Source organism: Podarcis pityusensis, assembly GCF_964106645.2.
Source record: "Podarcis pityusensis genome assembly, chromosome: 13".
In the NCBI taxonomy this organism is placed as follows: domain Eukaryota; kingdom Metazoa; phylum Chordata; class Lepidosauria; order Squamata; family Lacertidae; genus Podarcis; species Podarcis pityusensis.
In genome coordinates, this window is record NC_138038.1 from 1,593,111 (window position 1) to 1,620,168 (window position 27,058).

The following is a 27,058-nucleotide window of genomic DNA, read 5'->3' on the forward strand; positions in this document are numbered from 1 at the left end:
TTCTCTCTTCTCTCTCTCTCTCTCTCTCTCTCTCTCTCTCGCTCTCTTTCTCCCCCCCATCCACCCAGCTGAACTGTCTCATTTAAAGAATTGCATCCATTGTAGAAGGGTTAGGGGTCTGGCTGTCTTAGAGCTTTGTGTTGCAAAACAGTGTTGGGGGTGATGGACGTCCCATCAAACCGTAACCCGATTAGGCAGGGGAGGGCCACAGCAGAGGTTGGGAGCCAATGGTGCTTGAGGACATTCTTCCCCAGGAGCCCCTGAATGGAAACCCCATCTGTCGACTGGTAAAGCCTTTCTCTGCTCCTGCTGCGTGCCTCTGATAATGGGGGCCGCCTTCAAAGGAGCCCCCCTCCTCCCAAGCAAGAGTTGGATGCTTCCTGAAGGCCCGTCCCAGGAGGGGAGAGAACGAGTGGTGGGTGCGCTGCAGAGACCCTATTGTGTGCGTTTGCCCTGCACGAGGGAGATGGGGCGAGTCCCAGACGCCCCAGACAGTGGGAGTGAGTGAAAAATGGCCCTTCCATTCAGCCACGACAGCTCCTTTTTGCAGGTGGCTCCGGGGGCGAAAGGTCAGGAAGTCGGGCTGCTGGCACAAAGGCGAGGCAAGGAAGCCGAGCATGAAGGCGACGGGAAGAGATGCAGCCAGTGGGAAGGAGGGCCAGGAGGAACCGCACTGGTTTCCAGGCAGACGGGATACGAGGTGCCCTCTCCACTTACATGGAGTTTCACCCCCTGCCACTGAACTGTGCGCCCGCCAGGAATGCCCCTTCGTGCATCATGGCCGCATGAGCCACATTCCTGAGAATCAGAAGCGGAGCTCACTGCCCCGGGCAGCCTCTGAGAATGCTGGACCAGATTGGCCTGTGGTTCCCCCCCTCCCTCCAGTTCCCTGCTGAAAGTGAATAATGATGACGAGACCGGTGCAGTTCACCAGGAAGGGTACTTCACACCCGGGGAGCCACCACTGAAAAGGCCCTGTCACAGGCCAGCACCAACCAGGCAGCCCCTGGTGGTGCCACACAAGGATTTTAGGTAGCAAGGCTGGGCAGGACTCTTCTCTGCCTGAGATTGTTGAAAGTTGCTGTCCGTCAGAGTAAGTACTAGGTGAAATGGGCCACTGGTCTGACCTGATTATCAGGCAGCTGCCCATCTTGCCCCAGGCAAGGGACTGAGGCTGAAATTGCGCACTGTGGCACACAACAGGCTTCTGCTGCAGCACATAGGTGCAGACTTCCAAGGCGCCCGTCTCTGTCGCAGGAGGTCAGGACACGTCCTCCGCTATGACCTGATCCAGGGGTCAGCAAACCTTTTCAGCAGGGGGCCAGTTCGTTGTCCCTCAGACCTTGTGGAGGGCTGGACTATATTTGGGGGGGGGGGGTGAACGAATTCCTATGCCCCACAAATAATCCAGAGGTGCATTTTAAATAAAAGGGCATGTTCTACTCATGTAAAAGCATGCTGATTCCCAGACCACCCACGGGCTGGATTGAGAAGGCGACTGGGCCGCATCCGGTCCCCGGGCCTTAGGTTGCCTACCCATGAGATCAGTGCGTCGCTCAGCCCTTTCAGCTGTTCTCCAGACGTTCCAACCAGGTAGTCCAATACAGCTCCCACCAGTTTGTGCTGCCTGGGACTAAGAAGCATTGTCGTGCAGAACACCTGGAGGGCACCAGGTCAGCAAAGCTTGCCGTCATTTCCTCCTGTCCCTTGCAGGAGTTCTCAGTAGGGGGATTTGCCTCCTTTTTTCTTCCAGAAGTGGCTGGATGCAAATGACCTTTTTATTTGTCTAAAGTAGATCTTGGGTCTCTTTGCTAGAAATTGCCCTGATTAGATTATATATAGTGCTAATTCTGCTTTTCTTAATTAAAAAAAAATCAAGAGTGCCTCTGAAAGTGACTGTGCCCAATCAATAGGCTGCTGACAGTGGCATAATTTGTAATTCCATTTGTAATTTTCCATCAGACATCTGTCTCGGTTCCTTGTGAGTCAACATAGATCTGTGCAACTTTACCCAACTGGCTCTGTTCCAGCAGTGTGGGGTGACTTTCCCCCCTGTAGCTTAGATGGATCTCTGGCGTCTGTCGCCATCAGGGTGAACACACTTTCCCCTGGTCCCAAATGCTGATTTATAACCAGAATGGTATGCACTATGTGCCTTAGAAAAGCCCACACCCAGCCCTGGAGGACCCACAGTCTTTATCCCCATAAAGAACAGAATTCTGCAATCTTGCAGATCACTGAACTTGACATGATGTTGAGCTTCGGGCAGTGAAGCCTCTGCCTCTGATTGGTTGAGCTTCTGTGACCCTACAGAACAGAGCCTGGGAGCTGGGGTGGGGGCAGACTTCAGACTTGCAGGGTCTACTCAATGTTGCCCCCTCCCCAATTGGAAGATCCATTAATTGGAGCCTGATCCAAAAGGCAAAACTTGGAATAAAAGTATTCTGAGCTCAGGAAATTGTTTTTGAGTACCAGAACTGAACCTAGTACATAGTACTTTGTTATCCACAGCTTTCTATATTTCAGTGTGGTGTAGTGGTTAAGAGCGGTGGACTCATAAGCTGGTGAACTGGGTTCGCGTCTCCGCTCCTCCACCTGCAGCTGCTGGGTGACCTTGGGCCAGTCACGCTTCTCTGAAGTCTCTCAGCCCCACTCACCTCACAGAGTGTTTGTTGTGGGGGAGGAAGGGAAAGGAGAATGTCAGCTGCTTTGAGACTCCTTCAGGTAGTGATAAAGCAGGATATCAAATCCAAACTCTTCTTAGCCAGCATGGTGTAGTGGTTAAGAGCAGTGGACTCGTAATCTGGGGAACCGGGTTCGCTTCCCCACTCCTCCACATGCAGCTGCTGGGTGACCCTGGGCTCGTCACACTTCTTTGAAGTCTCTCAGCCCCACTCACCTCACAGAGGGTTTGTTGTGGGGGAGGAAGGGAAAGGAGAATGTTAGCCGCTTTGAGACTCCTTCGAGTAGTGATATAGAGGGGTATCAAATCCAAACTCCTCCTCCTCTTCTTCAGCAGTGTAATTTGGAAAGGGGGGTGGGATTTTTGCCCCTTCTACTTTTATATGGTATGGTGGGGATTTAGAGATCCTTGATGATCACCTGTAAGCCACCCTGAGATCTGCCAGTAGATCCCAGTCCACCTTCTCTCCCCCCCCCCCCCCATTGCAGATTGACGTACAGTGTATTTATTTGTCTCTATGCAGACTGCATTCTGTGGACATCATTCACTTCCTGGGGCTCCCACGGGAGAAGGGCAGCATATAAAAACAAGCTGTATTTGAAAATAGTAAAACAGCCAAATTTAAAACACTTGGACAAGCAGATATGTTTTGACCAGGGTTGAAACCATTGTAAAATCCGGTTCCTGCCACGCTTGGCCGACAAAGAGCCTCTTTGGAAGATGGTCGGGTGTAGAACAGGGGCTGTCAACCTGGTCCTTGCTGCCCACTAGTGGGCGTCTCAGGATTCTAGGTGGGTGGTAGGGGGCTCTCCGGGACAAGCGCTGGTGGGCGGTAAGGAAATTTGACCATCAAGAAAGATGCATTGGTGGGCGGCAGGCATAAAAAGGTTGACTACCCCTGATGTAGAAGAACATGAGCAGAGCCTGCCAGATCAGGCCAGTGGCATCCGGTGCCCATGAGTCCACCATGAGATGCTTGTGGGAAACCAGTAAGCAGGACCTGAGTGTGAGAGCCAGTCTCCCCTCCTGCAATCTCCAGCAGCTGACATTCGGAAGCATCTGTGCCTCTGACGGTGGAGGCAGAGCACAGCCATCCAGGCTAGAAGCCGTCCATCGCCATCGCCTCCTCATTCCTCTTTTGCAGCGAGTCTCATAGTCACACCTGGGTCCCAAGCGCTTCGGGGTTCTTCTGCCTGCTTTTTCTTTTTTTGAAGCAAACCATCGCTAGGTTTCCCATTCAAAGTGTGATTTGCCCACGTGGACAAAACGGGCAAATGGCAGTGGGTTCATTCAGACGCAGGAAACACTGAGCTTTCCTGATCATAACGCCAGCACTTCTTCTTCCCCGTTTTCTACCTCTTGTGTGATGGAACTGTGACTTTTTGAGTGATGTGCTGGAATGTGACAATAAATACCTTTCCCCCCAGTGGGTGTGGTGTGGCACAACAACAACCTCCCTGCCTTCCACACAGGCATGCTTTTGTTGCAGAGAGAGCCCCCCAAGGGGTGCATCTTCCAGGTTAAAGAGATTTTAAGTGGATCTTTGCTGGAATCAAACAACATGGATGTGAGCACTAAACGTGGCCTCTGTTCCACTAGTTTTCCAGAATGGCTTTTATGTTAGGTGAAAACTCAAGTATTGTGCAGAAATTAACAGTCGGGAAACATCAGGGGAATGGAGCAAACTGCTGTGTGAGTTCAGCCTTGGCTTTGCTTCAAGCTAGACGCAACAGGATTCTTCAGCTGAGATGCCTCCATTTCCAGGGGTTGGGCTAGATGACCCTTGGAGTCCTTTTCAACTCTACAGTTCTACAAAGAGAGAGTTGTTGCACACAGTAAACCAGAGAGCATTAGCTCATGCATGTGGAAACTGAAGGCTTCTTAAGGTTTGTTCTTGCTGCTCCAAGCTCTGGTTTGCATTTTGGCTGCCCTGGGCCAGTCAGTTGGGTAGGTCATAATTCAGTTTTTAGGGGGTAAGTGCAGAGTTCCAGCTTGCTGGCATTCGTGTTGAATTTATGTTTTACTTTAAACCAGGTTTAAAGGGGCATTTAGTATATTTGAAAAATGAAAATAAAGCATGCTTGAAGTGGGATTTTTATCTGTTCTCTGGCAGGCTGCAGGATGAGGCCAGTGGGTGTTGTTTACCTTGCTTGGGTCACATCCTGCACAGGCCAGCTGCAGCTTCCTTCAGCTTTTGTGCCTCTGCTGCTTTAGACTTTCCTTTGCTGATAAAGATCAGGTTTGAATGGGAGGCCTGCCTGGGCTAAATGTATGCAAACTAAATCAATTTGCAGATAATAATTTACTTTGCTTAGTTTTGCTCTTTAGAGACTTTCGGGGGGTTTTTTAAACTGTGGTTTTTCCCCTTTACTTTTGCTGGGGGATGGAGGGGAAAGTGTGCTCTGTGGATGGAAGAGATAAGAGCGGTTGGGAGCCTAAAGTACATGGAGGGATTAGCTTGGCTGTCTTTGTTCCATGTTCATATGGGCAGATTCAGAATCTTGAGTGCCTACGATTGTGTTGTGGGTATGCACACCAGAAGCTTCTGTTGCTGCTCATGTGGCTTTCTCGCAAACCCCACCAGCCCCACACTCCCCTTGCCAACCCACAGCCTTCTCTTTACACCTCACCCAGACCCCCTAGCCTCACAGCTCCTCTGTGCCCCTCCATCCCTGCTTTAGTCAAAGCTGCCTTCTCCTCATGCAAATCCAGGACTGTGACGCTGGGATGAGGCAGATCAGTTCCTCCAACGGGGACTGCATGTTGACTGCCTTACAGACAGATAGGTGGATAGATAATTAGAAAACGAAACGTTGCTGGCTCTCCTAAATGCAAAGTGAAATCCTAGAAGTGGGGGGGGGGGGGCTAAGCAGTTCTCTCTTCAGAGTATGTCTTTTGGGCTTTGCACCTCACCGTTCACCTCCTTCCCCTCCTTGGAGGAGCAGATGCAGCCATGCAGAATTAGCAGATCTGCGCAGGTGACATGATTTACTCAGCTTGCAGAATCCTAGAAGCCAGAGCTTGGCAGAGAATGTTAGATACTTCCTCACACAAATAAAGATGCAGCCTTGACGATAGCTGGGATAGCCTTCTGGAAGAGGATATGCAGCTGGTTAGATATGCTGCAGGGCTTCAAAATGAGAACTCTTGGTTTCATGAACTCTCCAGACCACACATTTTTCTCAAGTTTTCCCCATAATCCATGAGAACTAGGAACTTCCTTTAAGAGAGAGAGAGAAATTACCGTAAGGTCGAATTCCATGCCTTGCTTGGGGAAAATGCTGGTGTAAGGAATCTACAGCTGCTGGCCCTGGTGCCAGGCCCTTCCCACTCTCGCCCTGCGACGTCTCCAGTCCAAAGCCTGGTCTTCCTTCATTTTGCCAGCCAATTATGTGCCTTTGCTTTGCCTTCTGATCCTCTTGTGTGGCTTTTCTTTTTAATCTTGAAATGTAAAGATTCAGACGTAACATCTACCACTCTCTCCTATATAAATAAAGGCATAGGGGCTCATACTTGCAGAGCAATCTTAGGCATGTCTACTCGGACGTAAGTCCCATTGAGGTCCCTAGGACAAGCACATGGGATGGCAGCTTTTAATGCCTTTGCAGATCCACTTTGTCCCTCTCTCCCTCCCTCTCTCTCACTTGTCATGGGCTGAGCTTTACAATAGTCACAGCCCACCTTCGGCAGAGAAGAGCTCCTGAGGCAGCATTTTTAATGCAAATGAGGCAGAAGAAGGGAGTATTATGAAAATCCACTGTTGGAGCAGGAAGGAAATGGGGGAGACCTCCCATATTGTATACATGAAGGAAAGTCGGGACCATAGAATGGTAGAGTTGAAAGGGACACCCAGGAGTCATCTAGTCCAACCCCATGCAATGCAGGAATCACTGGCAAATGGCCCCCCAAACTCTGCTTAAAAACCTCCTAGGAAGATGATGGGAGCTGGTCTCCCTCCCAGTAGCAGATGGAGGGCTGCCCCACAGTTGTAGCTGGGGCACAGGGGAGGAAAACTCAAGGAACATCCATTTTGGCAGGGTAGGGGTTGAGTGATTCCCCCTGCTGCCGCCGCCCAATGTTGTTGTGAAGGAGACAACCGAGCTTTAAATTAACAGACTTAGCAGAGCGGGGGAGGGGGGAGAGGACGCCCCCCCCCGTATTATCTGTGGAGAAGCCCCCTCTTTTAATCAGCAGTGTCTGTGTCTCTTTAAGATCACCAGGCTTTTAAAGATCACACAAGGGGTTAGAGGAAAATTACCCTTGACTCTTAACATGCTAATATAATCTTGAACCACATCTTCAGAACGGCAGCTAAAATTGCTTTTTAGATTAACATTTAATTATTAACAGGTCTCTCTCTCTCTCTCTCTCTCTCTCTCTCTCTCAGCTAGCATGCTGCTCCCCCCCCCCCTTGCCAAATATATTAGGCGGGTCTGATGGAGACATTTTCAAGTGAAGGTGGGGGGGGAAGGAGGGTGGCAGGGAGGAAGGTCAGCCATGCCTCCGACAGGCCCCCCCCCTTGCTTTATTGCAAGCCGTTGGCAAGGTGCTAGTGAACTTTCCCTTTTGGGTTTTTTATTTTATATTTCCCATAATTTACAGAGGGGTGACCTTTCCCCAGATTAACTCATTCCACCACCCAAACTGTCAGCTTTGCTAATTGAGTCGCCACTCATTTTCCTTTTCAAGGTTGAGCATAAATTACACCGCAGTTTCCAGCGTAGCAACCTGGGGGGAGGAGGGAGGGACACACACACAAACACGCACAGTAATTCAGCAGTGACTAGCCTTGGAACATGTGAGGAAGGAACAGAGGGTCCTTCTGAACATGTGCAGAGTGCATTGCTATCCTTTCCCAGTGTTGCAGCTTGGAGTGGGCTCGGGTGGAGTTGCCCCATGTGGTCTTGAATCCTCGAGCCTCTTGGGACGTTGTTGGGGTTTTTGAAGAGGACGTGAGGAGCTGAACAGTTGGTGCCCTTAGGATCATCAAAATGTAGAGCTGTAAGGGACCCCAGCGGTCATCTAATCCAACACCCTGCTTAGGAAGGCCAGAACAGCCTGGCTTAGGAAAGTTGTTACAGGTTGGGTTTAACAATTGGGTGAGGAGCCTCCAAACTACTTTTTTGTGCTGGCATTTGTTTCCTTGCAAATGGCTCTTGAGCACTTTTCCTGATCAAGCCAAAAAGAACATTTTGAGAAGACGGGGCAGATCCCTAGAATTCGGGTCATGTCGAGTTTGGTGAGTTGCTGAGCCTGCCAGATGGGATTCCACCGAATGTGAAGCTTTAACACTTGGCTGATGGTAAAAGCTAGATCTGATGAGGCTTAAAACAGACCAGAACTATTTTCTGTGTTGAGGTTTTACCCTCCAAATAACATCCTCACAAGAACCCTGCTGGGTAAGATAAGCTCTGATGGGGGGGGGGCTGTCCCCCAGCAAGCTCCGTGGTGGAGCGGAGATTTGAACCCAGGAGTTCCCTGCCCTACTCCAGATTGCGACACCACACTGGCTCTTGTCTGGGGTCCAGATTCAGCCCTTGACCGTTCAGCTTACCAGGGGACGTGGAGCCAGTCTGCCTCACAGGGTTGCTGGGGACTAACATGAATTTGTGAAATAACCATTGTGGGAAATGGTATTAATGTTCCTGGCTGCTATATGTAATGACCTGTCTGTGCACCAACACTGTGCTAGTGCTGTACAGACAAGGGAACTTTGGGTCCAGGTCAGGGGAGGTAATTGTCCTTCTCTCTTCTGCCTCGGTCAGAGCCCTCCTGGATTCCTGTGTCCACTTCTGGGCTCCACACTTGGAAGAAGGATGTGGACCAGCTGGAAGGTGTGCAGAGGAAGGCAACCAGGGGGATCAGTTATCTGGAAACTGAGCCTTACGAGGAACGGTTGAGGGAGTTGGAGATATTTAGCCCAGAGGAGAGAAGACTGAACGGTGACAGGATCACCATCTTCAAATACCTGAAGGGTTGTCACATGAAAGATGGAACAAGCTCCAGGACCCAAACCAGTGGATTGAAATAGCAAGAAAGAGATTATGACTAAACATTAGGAAGAAATTTGTGACAGTGGGACAGACTCCCTCGGGTGGTGGTGGACTCTCATTCTTTGGAGGTTTATAAATAGAACTTAGATGGCCATCTGTCGGGTATGCTTCAGCTGTGATTTCTGCATTGCAGGGGGTTGGACTGGATGACCCTTTGCAGTCCCTTCCAGCTCTACAATTATGTGATTCCGTGGAAGTTTATGGACCTTCTGCCAGATGGATTTAAAATTATGACTAAGAATAAAAATAAAAAACCAGGCAGGGGAAATGTTGTGTATCGGTGGAGATGTTTGAATGCTCTGAGGACCGATTTTGGTAATGAAGAAGGTCCTGCGGAGGGAGAAGGCATCATTCCAAAAAGGGACAGAGCTTGGAGACAAGATAGCTGCCTTCCTGTCAGGTAAACAGAGGCAGCCAGAATGGCATGGCTTTGAGGCTGCCATGGATTGTGCCAGAGCAGGATGCCTAGCGTTTGACCTGCTGGGAGAACCTTTTGGGATTTTCTCCTGCGCCAGCCCTGCCAGGAGATGTGCAAGGGGATAGAAGTGCGGAAGGTTGTGCAGGAGAACATCCCAAAGAGGGGATTTGGCTCCCGTGTCAGTGAATGCTCTGGTACTACCGTTTTCCTTTTCGTTTGCCAAGTTCTGTTGTAGCCCTGAGTGAAACTTGGTGCTGTCTGAATTGGGCACCTTGCTATTGGGCACCTCTGCTTTTGATGGGGTTTGGGGAACTCCTGAGCATATCGGTAGGGGGAGGGCACCAAATTTGGAAGATTTGCCCATGATGCACATCTTGGATTGAGAAGATGAATTGGGAGCCCTGCCTTTTTCCTTTGAAGTCTTAAACCACCTGTCCTCGTGTGACTGGCAGGCGGATAGCCCTGCTCACTTGCCCAGGGGCCCGTGGGTGTCCTGAACGCGTCTCCTTCCGCAGCCCTTCATCCCTAGAAGTCCAGTGTGCTCACTATCCATTGTGCCACGGAGCCACCTGTTTGGCCTGTTGAGATTGTGGCAGTTCCCAAATCTTCAGAAATCGTCTTTGGGTTGGTTAGCGTTTCTCCAGCAGCCTCTCTGGATCTGAATGTGTCTCTCTCCTCCGCTCTGGCCTCCACCCCCTTTCCCTTTTATCTCAGCCTTGCCGGGCAAGGGGGGAGAGAAGGGCATCGACAGCTGTGCGGCGCCTTATCTTGCCACGGGGACCTTCAGCGCTGGAGATAAGGCCCATCTTATCGCCTGCGGATGTCAGAAAAAGTGCCAAAGAGTTCTATCATTGGCGCATTAGATGTCGGCTGGGTTTTTTTCTTTTATTAAAAAAGTCACAAAGACCTTGGACTTATAAATAGCCTCAATTTTAACGATAGGCTTTCAAAATTAGCAGGCGTTAAGAGAAAAGGCTGTGAAATGAGAGCTGAAAAAAACAGTTGGTTGCCATAGGGTAACTTTTAGAAAGGCAGCTATTTTTAAAAACCGGAGAGTGGCGGATATTGAATGCATTGTGTTCTACCGTTGCTTTACGGGAAGCCTAAAGGCAAAAAAGTGCAGCTGATCTGTTTTGAGTTGGCAGGTGCGATTCAGACCCTGATGTCTTATTCAACATCTTTATCAACGACTTGGATGATGGACTCAAGGGCATCCTGATCAAATTTGCAGATGACACCAAACTGGGAGGGGTGGCTAACACCCCAGAGGACAGGATCACACTTCAAAACGACCTTGACAGATTAGAGAACTGGGCCAAAACAAACAAGATGAATTTTAACAGGGAGAAATGTAAAGTATTGCACTTGGGCAAAAAAAATGAGAGGCACAAATACAAGATGGGGGACACCTGGCTTGAGAGCAGTACATGTGAAAAGGATCTAGGAGTCTTGGTTGACCACAAACTTGACATGAGCCAACAGTGTGACGCGGCAGCTAAAAAAGCCAATGCAATTCTGGGCTGCATCAATAGGAGTATAGCATCTAGATCAAGGGAAGTAATAGTGCCACTGTATTCTGCTCTGGTCAGACCTCACCTGGAGTACTGTGTCCAGTTCTGGGCACCACAGTTCAAGAAGGACACTGACAAACTGGAACGTGTCCAGAGGATGGCAACCAAAATGGTCAAAGGCCTGGAAATGATTCCTTATGAGGAACGGCTAAGGGAGCTGGGCATGTTTAGCCTGGAGAAGAGGAGGTTAAGGGGTGATATGATGTTGTTGTTGTTGTTTAGTCGTATAGTCGTGTCCGACTCTTCGTGACCCCATGGACCAGAGCACGCCAGGCACCTCTGTCTTCCACTGTCTCCCTCAGTTTGGTCAGACTCATGTTTGTAGCTTTGAGAACACTGTCCAACCATCTCATCCTCTGTCGTCCCCTTCTTGTGCCCTCCATCTTTCCCAACATCAGGGTCTTTTCCAGGGAGTCTTCTCTTCTCATGAGGTGGCCAAAGTATTGGAGCCTCAGCTTCACGATCTGTCCTTCCAGTGAGCACTCAGGGCTGATTTCCTTAAGAATGGATGCGTTTGATCTTCTTGCAGTCCATGGGACTCTCAAGAGTCTCCTCCAGCACCATAATTCAAAAGCATCCATTCTTCGGCGATCAGCCTTCTTTATGGTCCATAAAGTGATATGATAGCCATGTTCAAATATATAAAAGGATGTCACATAGAGGAGGGAGAAAGGTTGTTTTCTGCTGCTCCAGAGAAGCGGACACGGAGCAATGGATCCAAACTACAAGAAAGAAGATTCCACCTAAACATTAGGAAGAACTTCCTGACAGTAAGAGCTGTTCGACAGTGGAATTTGCTGCCAAGGAGTGTGGTGGAGTCTCCTTCTTTGGAGGTCTTTAAGCAGAGGCTTGACAACCATATGTCAGGAGTGCTCTGATGGTGTTTCCTGCTTGGCAGGGGGTTGGACTCGATGGCCCTTGTGGTCTCTTCCAACTCTATGATTCTATGAAATGCCTCTTCTTGTCCAGAGAACCTGGGGTGGAACTCCCCCTCCCTCCCTTTCTGCCTCCTTGGATCCTTGGCCCCTTGCCCACATCCCATAATAAGTTTATGGAATGCAGTGCCACAAGCTGCTTGGTGACAGCCACTTGCCCAGAGAGCTGTAAAGCACACAGATCTCTGGAAGAGGAGGGGGAAATGTCTGTCCTCAGGGACTTGCCATGTACAAGTGTCGTCCCCCCCCCTTATGTGGGGGTTGCATTCTGGGCCCCTGCCCACATAAGTGAAATTGCATAATAGGGAGGGCGTGTGGGGAGGACATAGAGAGAGACTCGCCCTGGAAATCAGTCAGGCTGCTGCCTCCCTACCTGGGGGGGGGGGGGGGCTGAGCAAGTGGTGGCAACGGCCATGGAGGGCGAGGGCCTAGAAAGGGGCCCAGCAGGGCCTTTGGTCTAGCGTCCTTTCGTGGAACCTCCATGTTCAGAATCGGTGTGCCTGTGAGTATGAGCTCCTGGGGATGAACCACAGAGGAGCCCTGTTTCCCGTGTGGCCTGTTTCCCGTAGGGGCACTTAGCTGATGACTGCGGAAGGGGGCAGGACCTGGCCTGATCCAGCCCTCCTGCAATGCACAGTTTTCCTTGCCCTTGAGTCCTGGGAGGGAGTCTTTCTCTCCCCAACCCATTTCTGTAGGTGACCTGCTATATTCAGCCCAGATTCAGCACTTCTGATATATTTCAGGAAGCTGTTTGTTTGCCTGTTCTCTGTGCATTTGGACAGCTCTTAAGATACCATAAACAAATTTGGCATGGTGGTTCCTGAGATCAAGGGGCAGGTTTTAATTTGTGCTCGGATAAGATTGGACACCATTTTGAATCAAGGCTGAACCTTTGAAAACAATATGGATTTTAACAATTGATGTCAAAACTGCATTATTTGTTCCTGAGCCATGGCTGCTGGTTCATTGCAAGAGGGGTCCTCCTCAGCCTTTTCTGAGCTGCAGCTTGCAGGACAGAGGGCCCCCCATTTCTCAATATGCCTGCCTCCCCCCTTCTGTCTCCCTCTGTAAAACAAAACCAGAAGGAGCTGTGGGCATTGGTGCTGACGGGCAGCGTGCCTTAATGTGGCCCAGTGGTGGCTCTGGCCTCACCAGGGTGCTGGCCAGGTGCAACGGAGATCTTGTACCTGTAGAACTGCCTCTTCTTGAGGTGGGCAGAAGATACTCTAGGAGACAAGGGGACCAAAGCATCTCTCCAGGTTCAGGTGGTTTGAGGTTTTGTGGCTAATTAAGAGTGATGTGACCTTTTCTAGGAGAACCTGTCAGCGGAACTTATGGGGGGGGGGCATGAGAAGGATGTTGGCGCCCGCGGCACCCTTTGCCTCTTTGCCTTGCCACGTGAGTTTAGTGACCCAGAGAAGGAAATGGGGATCCACAAATACAGTTGCTAACAAACGGTGATGGCTAGAAATTTAATTTTGTTCTGGAAAACCTGCTGGGAAGACTCTCAGAAAGGCAGTGTCTTGTGCTAGGATCAGCGTCATGTAGGTTGGACGCTTTTGAAAAACACCTGGTGCACTTAAACTTTGCCTGTGTGGAGCAGAAAGCTCAAAAAGGCCGTCTCTTTTTCTGACTAGTGAAAGCATACAGTGGCTTCCCAATGCAGCCGTAATTTGTGGGTCCTTGGAGAGAAGCCTCCCTCCCTCCCTCCCTGGAAGACCTGGCCTTGTGGGATCATGAGGATCCCCAGGCTGCTGCGAGGACGCAGGCCGTATTTCTGCACATAGAGAGCACCTCCATCACATTCGCTGCATCTCTGCTTTCAGAGTTTCATCAGAGGCAGTAAATGCTTCTGAGTAGCCATTGCAGGAACTGCAGGGAAGGAGAGTTGCTCTTCTGCTGGGGTCCTGCTTGCAGTTTTCCCATAATGAGCATGTGGCTGACCATGGTGAGAACAGGGTGCTGGAGTCTTGTCAGCCTTGTCCTGCAGGCTCTCTTCCTTCCTATCCATTGCAAGGGTGACCCTCTGCTGTTGTGCAGTTCTTTATTTCAGGTGAAACAGAAGGCCAGCAGTCCTTTTCCATCTGAGCCGAATACCCCAAATAGACGCAACTGGAGCCTGGTGCAAAGAGTTGTGGGAGCTGGGGGGGGGGGCTCCAGAGCATTCCCCTTGTGGCTAGTGGCCATCAGTAGCCTTATTCTTTAAAAATCTGTTCAGTCCTCTTCTTAATCCATCCACACTTTGTGGCCATCCCAGCCTCCTGCTGCAGGGAGTTCCATAGTTTAACTATGTGCCGGGTAAATAAGTCTTTTTTTCTGTTCCAAATCCTCCAGCCTTTCGCTCTCTTGGGCTGTTTTGCGTCCCAGTGGCCTGCTGGATGAGGGAACTGGTGGGAAGTGGAGTCAGCAGCAGCTGGAGGGGCTGCAAATGGGTCTCCAGCCTCCATCTCCAATTTCAGTGTCCATATTATAAAGCCCAGACAGCAAACTCTGGCTAAAGTGCGCAGGAAGAGAACTGTGTGCTGAGCATGGTCTCTTGCTTTGTCTCTGGCCAGAGCCAGCTTGGAACTCAATCTGGGGTGGTTGGGAATTAGTTCAAATGCAGATGAAGCTAACTAAGCTAATGTTAAGCATTTGAACAGATCAGCCTCAAAGTCTCATTAGCTGATTCAGGGCCTTGCACGGTGCCCCCTTCCCTTTCGAACAGTCCTCCTCAGATGACAGTCAATCAGGACAGCTGGCTTCTGTGCCCCATCTCAGCCCTCCCATGTGCAGACCACGATAGGTTGACGTTGGGGGGGTGTTTCTCATGCTGGATCTCCTGTAGGAATTAGGGATGCAGAAGGTTACAGTTTTGCAGGATTACTGTTTGTGCATTTGGGGTGGGATCCTAGAAGGGTCCCCAAGGGACATCTTGTCCTACCTCCAGAAAAGGAGGAATCTCAGCTAAAGCACAGGTGACAGGTGGCTGTTCAACCTCTGCTTAAAAATCCACCGCCTTCTGAGGGAGTCCATTCCACTGCCAAACACTTCTTACCCTCGGAAAGTTCTTCCTGGTGTTTAGCTGGAATCGCCTTTCTTGTAACTTGTCTCCATTGCTTCGCGTCTTCCCCTCCAGAGTGGCAGAAAACACAGCCCTTCAGATATTTGAAGATGTGTTTTTAGATTTCTGGATTTTGTCTGTGTTGCTTTAACTGATGTAAGCAACCTTGAGTCCTGGTTGGGGGGGAAACATGGAGTATAAATAAATGTTCTAATAATAACTCACCTGCAGCTTAAACTCCATGTTGGGAGATCCCATCTCTGCCCCATTTTGAGACACACAACCCCCACGGTTGGCCCAGTGCATTTTCCTGCAAAATCCAAGCAGCTTTTCAATTTTGAGGCAGTAGGGTAGGTCTGAAAGTGAGAGCATTTGCTGCCAGTCAGGGTTGACAGTACTGAGCTGAATAGACCAATGGCCTGACTCTGTACAAAGCTTAGCCTGTTCCTAGTAGGTTTGCTCCTTCCATAGGTTTCATGGCAGCTCATGTCTGGCAGTGTACCTTGAGCTCATGCCGCAGAAGCTGCAGTGGACCCCTGGCAGGGGTGGGGGGAACATAGCAGATGGAGTAAACCAAATGCACAAGGTGCCCCGTTAAAGATGTGGTAGATCAGCCTGGCTAGTTGGTCTCCCACCATTCTCTGGTCCACAGCCTCCAAAGCTCCCTCAGGCATTTCATCCTCTGCCTCATACCAAGCCAGACCTTCATGACCTAGACCACCAGAAGAGCCCCTCTGGCTCGGGACAGCAGGGTCCCCTTCAGCACAGCCTCCTGTTCTCACGGTGGCCAGCCAGGTCCCTGTTGTGGGGAAGAGCCTCTGGCCTCCTTGGGCATCCAGCAACTGGCATTCAGAAGCGTTGCTGCCGTGCAAAGCTAAAATTTGCATTTGTTGCTTTGCCCCCCCTTTTCTCTGGCATGGGGCTCCTGGAAGGCTGCCCATACGTGCCCTTGGTCTGCAATAGGGTCCCTCCAGGCAGAACTGCATGGAAAGAGACCCTGATGCTTCCTTGCACTCGCATGGTTGCTGAGCAGTTTTGGGTCTGTCTGTGCACGCTCCATGACATCACAGCAGATGAGCCAATCCGATGGGGAGCCTGACAGGCCCCCGTGCAAACCAGCTTGACCTTGTTACCATACGGATATAAGAGGCAACTGGTTTTGCGTTAACCTGCGCCCTGTCTTCAGTTCCAGGAGTGGGTCACCTCTCAGGTTTGTGGTCTGTCATAATGTACGTCACTCTTTGTGTGATGAGGAAAATAGGAAGCTGCAGTTCTAAGAGTTTTCGCTTCCCAGAGTTTCTTCCCCAGCCGCCTTTGCTCCGGCTTCTCCAGGTGGCAGCGCTGGTCTCCGGGGAGAGGAGGGCTGCCTGTGGATTTGCCAGGAGGATTAACACAAAGCGCCAGGCGGGCAGGGAGGGCCAGCAGCAGCACCCTCTTGCCAGAGACCCAGATGGCGAGTACCTGTTGGCTGGTCATCAAGAGCTGGAGGAGACGGCAGGTGGGATGAGGCTTAGGACAAGGAGGGCGGGCGAGGGATTGGAGCAGCGCCATGGCTGTGCAGGAGAAGCGCTGCGGAAAGGGGACGGGCGGACGCCTTTATTTCAGGGAGCATCTCAGCTCTGCAAATAAAGAACGCTGTATCTGTCTACTCCAGGGCTATTGTTATTGCTATTTATTTACATTCTGCCTTTTCCCCAGACCGGGACTCCAGGCAGCTTATGGATAAAAATGCAAAAATGGAGAGAAAACTGGGAAAGCTAAAAACATAGAAAGGATAATAATTTTAAAAAGCAATTACAACAATAATTTTAAAATGTTTTATTTTTACACACACACACACCAGAACAATTGGACAAAGCAGCAGTGGCCTGACCCAGTCTTGATACTTAAAATTATTATTATGGTCACTTTCCCTCCCCCCTATGGTCCCCGGGCTGGGTGCAACCTTAAAAGACAGTAATAAAAGCAAGTTTAAAGCTGCTTACAGTCACAGAAATAGGGTGGATTGTGAAAATATGTATCTCCAAATGTCCAATGCCAGGGTAAAGAGGCACATCTTCTGCATTTGCCAGGAACTGCATAATGACAATGCACCTCTGGGGGCAGAAGTTCTTCAGCTGAGGGGCCACCGCAGAGAAGGCCCTCCACTCGCAGGCCACCACTCCCTGCCACTTCTCAGGGTGGAGGAAGTACTAGGAGGTCCCCCTCTGCTGATGGCAGCACCCAAGTGGGTCTGTAGGGAAGGAGGGGGTCTTTCAGATATTGGAGGCCTGAGTTGTTTAGGGCTTTGGACGTTAACGTGAGCACCTTGAATTGGGCCCAGAAATGAACTGGCAACCAGTGCAGCTCGTTTAAATCAGGTGTTATGTGGATCTAAACAACACCGGCTGGTAATCTGACAGCTGCATTTTGGACCCATGAAAGTTTCTGAGTTGTCTGCAGGGGTAGCCCACATAGAGCGCATTGGCCTCCCCACCCTTTGGGAGCGACCAGGGATTGAGCCTAGGACCTTGGAAATGCTTTGGTGGAGCACTGGCTTCTCATTCTGCTGGGAGGGGCTGGCTGTGTTCAGGACACAGGAACCACCCGAGAATTGGAAACTGTGGACCTAGTCCAGGTACAGCCCCATGGCACAGCCCCACTGTGGCTCAGCCATGCCTGGGGAGTGGCAGCAGGAGCCACAAGGAGCCTTGTGTGGCCTCGGTCTTCTCTCTGGGAACTCACTTGTGGGCCTAGTGTGACGTGCAAACTGGGAGTGTCAGGATACCTTAAGTGAGAGGAACATAGGTCCCTTCCTGCAAAATCTGCAGCACATGCATCCCTCTGGCTGGTTTTTTGCACCTTGCATGAATTGCATCTGATTGCGCCCTAAAAACCCCGCCTCCTGCCTTCCTTGTGGCTTTTGTTGTTGTGGAGTTTAGCTGCTTCCCAGCGCTCTAGCGGCTTGCTAGCTCCCTGTATGACCAGGCCAAGGTTGTAATCCTGGCATTGTGGAGGTGAGCAGCTGGCTGGCTTATCAGTCAAGTGTATTCAATTCCCAAATAAGCCCTGCTCTGTTCTCGGATGTGTGCGCATATATGTATTTTCTTCTCTCCAACTACATAATTTCTGACTGATTGTGATATCATATTTTAAAATTACCAGAAATCAAAGCCGGGAAATGGATATCGCTGCTTTTTACCACGAGCTGCATTAACGAGGGACATATAACGAATGCTCCTTTCTCTGTGTCTCGCTCCTTTTCTTAAAGACAGTAATAGGAGAAAATTGGTTTTGAAACAGAATAAAAGTCCCTTTCAGAGGAAAATCACTTCTTTCAAGGTACCTTTGCAGAAAGTAAAATAGTCAGTGATGAAAGGTGGTTGTGTGATTGTCTTCTGCTTTTAGAGAGAGTCTGCTACAGATGGGGAAATACAAGATTGGGATAATTACATGGTAACGAACTCTTGTTGTGAAATTAGCATCTTAAGAAAAATAGTGAAAAAGGCTTTTATTCATGAATACTTCATTACTCGGAGGAAAGTGGACCAATTTGGCAACTCCAGGCACCTGTTCAGGATTAAATAACTTTTCTCTCGGCGCACCTTTCCCTCGCAAGTGTAGCATGTTTTTGCCGAACTTTTTGAAGGAGAAATGGATCCTTTGAGGTGGTCCGGATAGGGACAGCGGAAGCAGCCTCTTCAGCCCAACTGGCCCTGTGGGAATGGCTTCAGAAAGGTGCAAACACTTCTGTGGTTTTTGAAAAATACCAGAAATCAAGTCAGGTTTCCCTACGCACAAGGAAGAGTTGTTCAAACTTTGGCACACCACATGTGCTGTGTGCCTTGATTGCTTACAAGAACGGGCAGAGGGGGGGGGGAATGTATACTTGTAAAAACTGTTTAGGAATAAAAAAAATGTACATTTTGGAACTGGTTTGATTTCTCCTTTTTGTGAGTGTTTTGCTTTTCAATATTTTTAAATTTGGTTTTCTACATCCTGCTGTTTCTCCACTAGCTCAGTTTTTAGCTACTCATTCTTTTTTACTTTTTCAATGAAATCTGATATAATATGCACACATTTATAAGTGGCACCAGTGTGACCTGGTTTTGATGCAGGGACTTGAACCTCCCTCCCCACAGGACAAGAACCCACAAGCAGGATTTGTGTTGAGAAACAAAAGATTGCCTCTGTTGTTCTTATAATAAACCGCAAAGTGTCTAAGTGCGTACTGCTGTGCAGCAACTGAGTTTTAAAAAACTATTTTAAAGCCTGCATATATACAGTCATTTAAAAATAAAAACTTTTATCATTCTTATTATTTTTAAACTCACTAGCTACCTTTTTTGCCATTGCAATCCAAAGCAGCTCGCAACAAAATGTAGATAACATACATTAAAACCATCACAAAACAAAAGCGTAGAAAAATAGAAAACACATTCATGGTTTTAAAAGGCAGGATCAAAATATCCTTCCCATCCAAGGGGCCACAGGTAGTTAAAATACCAAAGCTCTGGTGAAAATGAAACGTTTTTGCCTGGTGCCAAAAGATGCGTAATGATGGCGCCAGGAGGGCCTCTCTAGGGAGAGCATTCCGCAAGTCGGGAGCCATCACGGAGAAGGCCCCATTCTCGTGTTTCTAGCTCTGGACCTCCCATAGAGGAATGCGGGAGGGACAAAGGGCAGAATAAACAGCAAGAAGCAGCAAAGGTTGCAGGCAGCATAAAAACCTGTTTGAGCCCAAGCCTCTGCTGAGCTGGCCACAGCAGCAAGCCAGAGACACGAAGTGCTGCCTCTGAACATGTGTGCAGAAACCCCTTCAGTTGTTGTTTCATTCCATTGTGAGATCTGGGTGGGTGGGGTGCTTTGAAAATGTATTTTTCTTCCTTCCTTGGTTTTAAATGTACCCGTCTGGTTTTTTGCTTGCTTGCTTGCTTGCAAGTTGCCTTAGAACTGTAGAGGTGGAAGGGGCCCTGAGGGTCACTCAGTCCAACCCCCTGCAATGCCTTGAGTTGCCATTGGTAAGAAAAGGTGGCCCATAAATTTACTGTGTGATAGCAGCCCTTGTTAAGGGAAGGTGTCTCTTGGGGTAGGCAGCCTCTCTGGCTCATGGCTGCCCTGCCTGCCTGCCCCCTGTTTGAAGGCCAGAGTTCCCTCCTGAGGTTGCCTTTTCTCTCTTGGGGGACGAGTCACGAGGCAGCAAAGGACACAAGTCTGTTTGGAAGGGAGGAGGACGATCCGCAGGGAGGCTGAGAGCGAGCAATTCCTTGCTGTCCATGCTAATTTATCAGCCTGGAGAGGAGACGGCCAGCCATTTCCGCTCACGCCTGTCGGCTGCGTTCAGGGGGAAGGACGTTGGGCTAAATCGTGCTGACATAACCATTAACCAGTTCACTCCAGTCAGAGGGGACGGACGGTGTGCAGTCTCCCACTTCATGGGCCGTGATGAGGAAATGTCCCCCGGGGGGGAATTGTGCCAGGGGCAAAACGCCAGAGCAGGAGGGAACTTCCCTGCCTTTCCCCAGCACCCTTCCTTGCGCTTCTGGGCGGGACGAGGGCCGGCCGTGGCCCCTTCTGGGCTCCCACCCACAGAAACATCCCAGGAGCGGTGACCTTGAGCCTGGCCGGCCAGCCAGCAGCCGCCCCATTTTGGCCAGGCACTTTCCTTGAGGACCGCTGGCGGTTTTGTTTGCTTTCCATGCAAATGGAGTTGGCGCAGCATGGGATTGCAACTGCTTTCCCTCAGCTTTGTTAATTTGAAATTTTGTCTGCACAACAATCTTCTTTTAAAAGTAACCAGAAGTTTACTTACATTCAGTTCACAGTAGGTTCCCTGAAGGCAGGCTTTAGCTTGTAGTTACAGAAGAGAGAGTGGGTTCATCCCATATGGGGATTGAGCCCATGTGCTGCTGGCTGAGAGCCAGCAGTCAGCAAAGGGTATCAGGATGGAATAAAGCGAAGAAGAAGAAGGGAAGATGGATGTGTGACCAGCCTTTTTATGGGGTCTCCCAGGGTCACGCCCATCTACTTGGTCACATGTAGGAGGAGGATGCTCCAGACAGGTGTGACAGAAAGTCCTCCTGGCTGGAGTAACATCCCCCTGTGGGTCTACTCTGGACAAACAGGAAATGTTGTATTTGACTGCCTTCTGTGATGTTACATCCCACGCAATTTAGGTTTTCTTTTTGTTTTCCTTACCACCACTCTGAGATTTTAAGGGCCTGCCTTAGTTCCACCTGTGTAATTTCTCCTGGGGACATTTTGCTCGCAGCCTTGGGGAAATGGTGCCTGCTTCCATTTGGCATATCCGAAGGAGGAGATTTGGTGCGGGGCAGAGGGAAAGGAGTAGCTGCAGGTCTTGCACCTGTTCTTCGGGCTTCGTCCCTGTTCCGCTCCGCCCATCCCTCCAGCATTTCTCAGGAGGTTGCTTCTAATTAGCAGCCCCAAAAGGTTACCATGAATTGTTTGAAAGTCACCCGGAGCAGAGCAGGACACTGTTTTATTCCAGTTCCCTCTGCAGTCAGAATTGATGGTGAGGAAAAGGGATTTTCACACTAGCTGCTCCTGCGCCTGCCATGCTGAGGGAGCTAGAAAGCCGCAAGGCTGGGAATCGGGACTGAAGGATCAGGAAGAAAGGGGTGGAGATCCGCTGCAGGGTTTAATCTGAGCCCAGGACAAAGAGCTGATCTTTACATGGACAGCAGTCACGTAGGACCCTGATATTTGGGACTTCACTGCTTGCAGATTAACAGGCTGCATTTTTTAAAAAATGGCCCCCTTTGGGGAAGGTGGTACAACTAGGGCAGGGGTAGGCAACCTAAGGCCCGGGGGCCGGATGCAGCCCAGTCGCCTTCTCAATCCAGCCCACGGACGGTCCAGGAATCAGCATGTTTTTACATGAGTAGAATGTGTCATTTTATTTAAAATGCCTCTCTGGGTTATTTGTGGGGCCTGCCTGGTGTTTTTACATGAGTAGAACGTGTGCTTTTATTTAAAATGCATCTCTGGGTTATTTGTGGGGAATAGGAATTCGTTCATTCCCCCCCCCCCCCAATATATATATATATATATATATATATATATATATATATATATATAGTCTGGCCCACCACATGGTCTGAGGGATGGTGGACCGACCCAGGCTGAAAAAGGTTGCTGACACCTGAACTAGGGGGTTAACATTAAAGGGCAAAGAGCAGCAACCATTTAGTTATCTGTGTGTGTATGGGGGGCACCATTTATTTTGTCTTTTTACCTTGGGCACTAAAATGTTTTGAGCTGTCTTGTGTTCTTGGTGGTTAAAGAAAACATACACGGAGAGAGACAGCATCCCTGCATTTAGAAATGAGCATCTAAGGGAGGAAGGCTATAGCTCCAACTTTAACCATTACCCGCTAATTTTCTAAGTGTAAGGATTATTTTATTGTTAAAAAAAATGAGAGGGAATCTAAACATGCAATTCCCCACCTACAATCATGGTAGTAAAGTTCCAAGAAATAGTGCACAGTTGTTCTAAAGAGAGGGAAATCTGCTCCAAACCTATTTATGATGCCTGGGCTTAGACCAGGAATATGTTAGGGAAGATCACATAGCTATCTATCTAGATCAAAGGCCAATTAAAAAAACAAAACCTCATATTTCAAAAATGCCCATCCTATGAAGTATCCCTTAGGAACAACTTTTAAAAATGCAATCTGAATATGATACAGTCCAAACATTTTCAGTCATAATATCTTAAAATAAAATCCATGAATTTTTATCTAAGATATCTAGATAAAAGTCCGTTTTTCCATTTAAAAGAAGTAGTGTGACCTTTTGAGGTTAACTGTACATCAATATTTCGTATGTTTGTTGCACTGGTTAATATTTAGACCAAGATGGGGGAACCTGTGACACCCCCCCATCTCCCACCCCCCTGAGCCGACATGCCAAATGGTCAGAAATGGTGGGAGGTGCATCCAGCAGCGTCTAGAAAGTCACAGGTTTCTCACCCCTAATTTAGCCCCCGAGGTGTTTACTTTCTGGGCCATGGGAAATCCGGCTCTGGCTGCTCCAGGGTTCCAGTGAGGCTTTCTGGAGCAACAAACCAGACATCTTAATTCTTGCATCAGGCAACAAGTATGCACGCCTCTTGGGTGATTTGCATGAATCCGGATGTTGGAAGGCTAATTTTAAGTCAGTCCACCTGGAAACAAGTGGAGGCAGTAGGGAAAGAGGGAGACTTGTGCCTTTCCTTAGGGACAGCCAGGCTCCGGCACTCCTGAGACCAAGAAGCAGCCTTCCTGACCAGAGAACCTGTCCTTCCAGGCATATGCTGAGTTCTTGCAAGCTGCCTGATGGTTTAAGCCGACCTCCCCTTCTTTCTCCTCCCCACATTTGCTTGTTGCTCCCTGGGTAGGCCAGTCTTTCCTCCAGCAGCCAGAGATCTGTGTGTGATGTGATATATGCATCCTGACAAGCAGCTGTCAGTGGATTTCAGCATGGAAGCATAATGGAACAGAAACCTCCTCTCGGAAGGACACTGTCTGCTCCTTGTACATTGCCAGCCGACCTTTTCCCTGCGCCTGGTTGCAGTGGCAAGGCCATTCCAGACGTCACTCAGGGTGGAGAGGAACGAAGCATAATTTATGCCATGCGCTGCACTTCCCAAAGGATAGTGCTGTGTGCTGAGCTCCAAAGGAGCAAATCGGTGGCTTTGGCCTCTTTCCCCTCGCCTTGACTTTGATCATCGGGATTTCGAGGGCAGCCTGAGATGGGGCAGCTGAAAGCTCCTGAGCCCGCATTCCCCTTTTGCCAGAGGGAGGGTGGAGCGAAGGCTGCATGCTGGGGGAAGCATGTGCTACTTTTCGGGTGGAGGGGGGACATCCAGTGCGAGTTGAGTGTTTTCTAAAACTTGGGGAAAGTTTTGTGTTTTGTTTGTTCCCATCAGGTGTTGCTGGTAAAAGTTGCCCTGTTGGGAGGACTGTCCTCTCAAACAAATACAAGGATTCTTTGGTTGTGATTTCTGCATTGCAAGGGGTTGGACTCTGGGGTCCCTTCCAAGTAGACAGTTTTAGGATTCTGTCATCTGCTGGGAAAAGAGCCCACCTTTGTGCCACTTCAGCTTTTATTGATGCTTCTGGGGTTATTGGGGGGGGGGCTTGGTGTTCCTACCCACCCAGAAGGAAGTGATAGAAAACCACTTTTGGAAAACTTCCATAGTTGACTTTCTGTCGTGTCCTTGGATCAGCCTGCTGAGTCCTCCATGGTGCACACATTTAAATTGTAATGCTCAGACCATTCTGGAAGTCACTCAGGGCTAGGACAGAAGGCAGTGGGGTGGGGGCGGGGTGATTAAGCATAAGTAATTTAAATAATGTTGCCAAGACTGTCCAGATTCTGCACCAAGAAAAACAATAATAAAGCTGGATTCAGCAAACTGTGTGCATTATGCAAATTAGGCAACTATGCACAATATGTCTTATTTGGTGTAATTTATTTTCCTCTCCGCCATTCTGCATACATTATTCTGGCTTTGTTAGTCATGGGTAGGGCCTCAGAAATTCCCTAGAAATATCATTCAGCAACTTCTGTTGTTTTGAGGCTTCTGGCAGTATCTCCCTCGTCCTTTCAAGCACATCTCCACCACCATAAGGCCTATGTCCTTCGTTTGTCTTGAATTCAGCTGCCTGGTGCTGCACTCTGAGCTGTTCTGTTTAGCAATCTTCTTATTGACTCAGTTTGCAAGGTTCTCTGAAGTGGGAGAATCACACAACTTAGTCTGCATTCACACAGCAGTTTATTCCACAATATTTCCCTCTTAATTTCTGCATTATATTTGAACTTTCATGCAACTTAAAAGCCACTTCCATAAATTTAGCAGAATATAGTGCAAGTTTAGTGCTCATTTCAGTGTTATTTCCAACAGATTTTTTTACTGGAAACAAATTACATGGGAATGAGTGCTAAACTTTCACTATATTACGCTACATTTCTGAAAGTAGCTTTTACATTGTTTGGAAGCTCAAATATCTCGTGAAAGGTAATAGCTAGGGAAACATGAAAGTGGAAATAAACTGTTGTGTGGATGCAATCTGCATTTTTCCTAGGCTGTCTGTGATGTCTGTTATTACTGACTAGTGAGGTTCTAGGGGTCTTAGTAGACCACAATCTGAACATGAGGCAACAGTGTGATGCAGCAGCAAAAAAAGCTAATACTATTCTAGCCTGCATCAACAAAAGTCTAGTGTCCGGATCAAGGGAAGTAATAGTCCCACTCTCTTCTGCCTTGGTCAAAGCACACCTGGAATACGTTGTCCAATTCTGGATGTCACAATTTAAGAAGGATGTTGACAAGCTGGAACGTGTGCAGAGGAGGGCAACCAGAATGATCAAGGGTCTGGAAACCAAGCCTTAGGAAGAATGGTTGTGGGAGCTGGGTATGTTTAGCCTGGAAAGACAGGGGAGATGTCTAAAGGGTTGTCCCATGGAAGATGGAGCAAGCTTGTTTTCTCCTTCTCTGGAGGGCAGGACCAGAACCAATGACTTCAAGTTACAAGAAAGGAGATTCAGAATCAACATCAGGAAAAACTTTCTGAGGGTAGGAGCCGTTCAACAGTGGAATGGGCTTCCTCGGGGGGGGGGGTGGCCTCTCCTTCCTTGGAGGTTGGATGGCCATCTGTCAGGGATGCTTTAGTTGAGATTCCCGCATGGCAAGGGGGTTGGACTAGATAATTCCATGATGCTATGACTCCCTCCAGTTTTGCTGACTGACGCTCTTCCGTCTTTTTGGGTCCCCCGCAGCGCACTCTGGATTGACGCCACTGGAGCCTTTTCCCTGCCACCAGTCATGTTGGCCTGCCTGCAGAGGACACAGAACCCGCCCAGCCAGCACCTCACCTGCCCAAACAAGGCCCTGGAGCCACGCAAGTGTGAGTAGACCCCCTCGCTGGTTCTTCTGCGGACTCGACTCACAACTGCCTTCACACAAACCAAAGCTGGTGTTAGTCGTAACGATTCCCATTGTGGGACACTTTCCAAGGTGTGCCTCTGTGGCCACATCTGCACCATGTGGGTTAAATCGCTATGGAACCATTTCAAATAGCTGCAGCTTCCCCCCAAGAGTTTTGGAGCTGCGGTGTGTTGGGGGTGCCAAGAGTTGTTGGGAATGCGCACCCCCCCCACACACACACTTAACAGAGATTGATTGTGAAGCCACCCTGGGAATTGTAGTTCTGGGAGGGAAATTGCTGGGACAGTTATCCCCTAACAACTCCCAGCACCCTTAACAAACTACACCTTCCAGAATTCTTTGGGGGAAGCTTAAAGTGGCGTTGTAATGTTTCAGATGTATGGTTTGAAGGGAGCTCAGCCCGTGTGGCCAAGGAATGGCCAGGGATAAAGGGGGAGATCTAGGTCCCTAGAGCGGAGGAGAGAGTGGAAAGTGGGTGGGTGCTCAGGGGTAGCCTGCAGTCTGGGGGCCATGACAATCAGCCTAGTTTCCTCCCCCAGCAAAAGTGCAGCCATTGGGGGCATGGGAGTGGCGCTCTCTCCATCCCACGAGGGTTCTGGGCTGTTGCTATTTTGGCTCAGCATCCCTTTGCTGGTTGGTGGGGGCTGGGAGCAGGGAGCCGTTTGACTGGAGTGGGTGGGGTGGGGGTCGCGCTCTTCTGAGTCATGTCACATGGAGAAACACTGCCCCCTGAGTGAGCTTGACCAGGGTTTGGCGTGGAGAAGGATCCCTGGGCTGAGAGCAAATGCGAGGGTGGCAGTCAGAAGGAGAGAGAGCGAGAGAGCGAGCGCCTGTGCTTTCTCTGAGCAGGGAGAACGGCTGGCCCTTCCTGCTTCCCCTTGATGCTGTCTGGCCATATTGAAAAGTATATTTATTTAGCAAATAAGAAGAAGAGGAAGGGCAGGTGGGAAGTGGAGACGGGAGCTGGGCTTGGATGGGTGGGGGAAGTGGGTTCCCATGGCTGGGCAGTGCCCCGTGGCTGGGGTGGGGAGCACCCTTTGCTGCCGTGCTGCGACTTGGGTGCTCGCCAGCCAGGGCCCCATGCAGCCAACGCCCCGAAGGAATTGCTTCCTGCCTCCCCTTCCTTTTTATTTCCTTCTCAGGCCCCTGTAATTATTTCTCTGGGTTTTGCTGTGATTCTGCGGCTCCTGATGAGTTGGCCTTTCAGATAAGCCGTAAACTAGTTACATTAAAATAGGTTCCGAAAGGTCACTCATCAAAGCACCTGTTCCTTGCGGTCTTTGTCTCTCCATCCAAAGCTGTGATTAAATGTCTATTTAATGAGCCCGGCTGAGGCAGGCTGCGGTGACCTCTCTGGCTGCAAAGGCGCATTAAGAGTCTCAAGTGATGAATGTGTATTTTTAAACCGGAGGGCTGGGGGTTGGG

General features: G+C 49.5%; 1 protein-coding gene across 1 annotated transcript in view; it reads left to right on the plus strand.

The window, feature by feature from the left end:
• Nucleotides 1-27,058, plus strand: part of FAM222A (family with sequence similarity 222 member A) — an 89,324-nt gene that overhangs the window by 22,252 nt on the left and 40,014 nt on the right. Inside the window, exon 2 of the mRNA XM_080979223.1 lies at nt 25,465-25,592. Coding sequence (XP_080835349.1) covers nt 25,511-25,592 — 82 coding nt within the window. The 5' untranslated portion in view covers nt 25,465-25,510. The remainder of the gene's footprint in view (nt 1-25,464; nt 25,593-27,058) is intronic.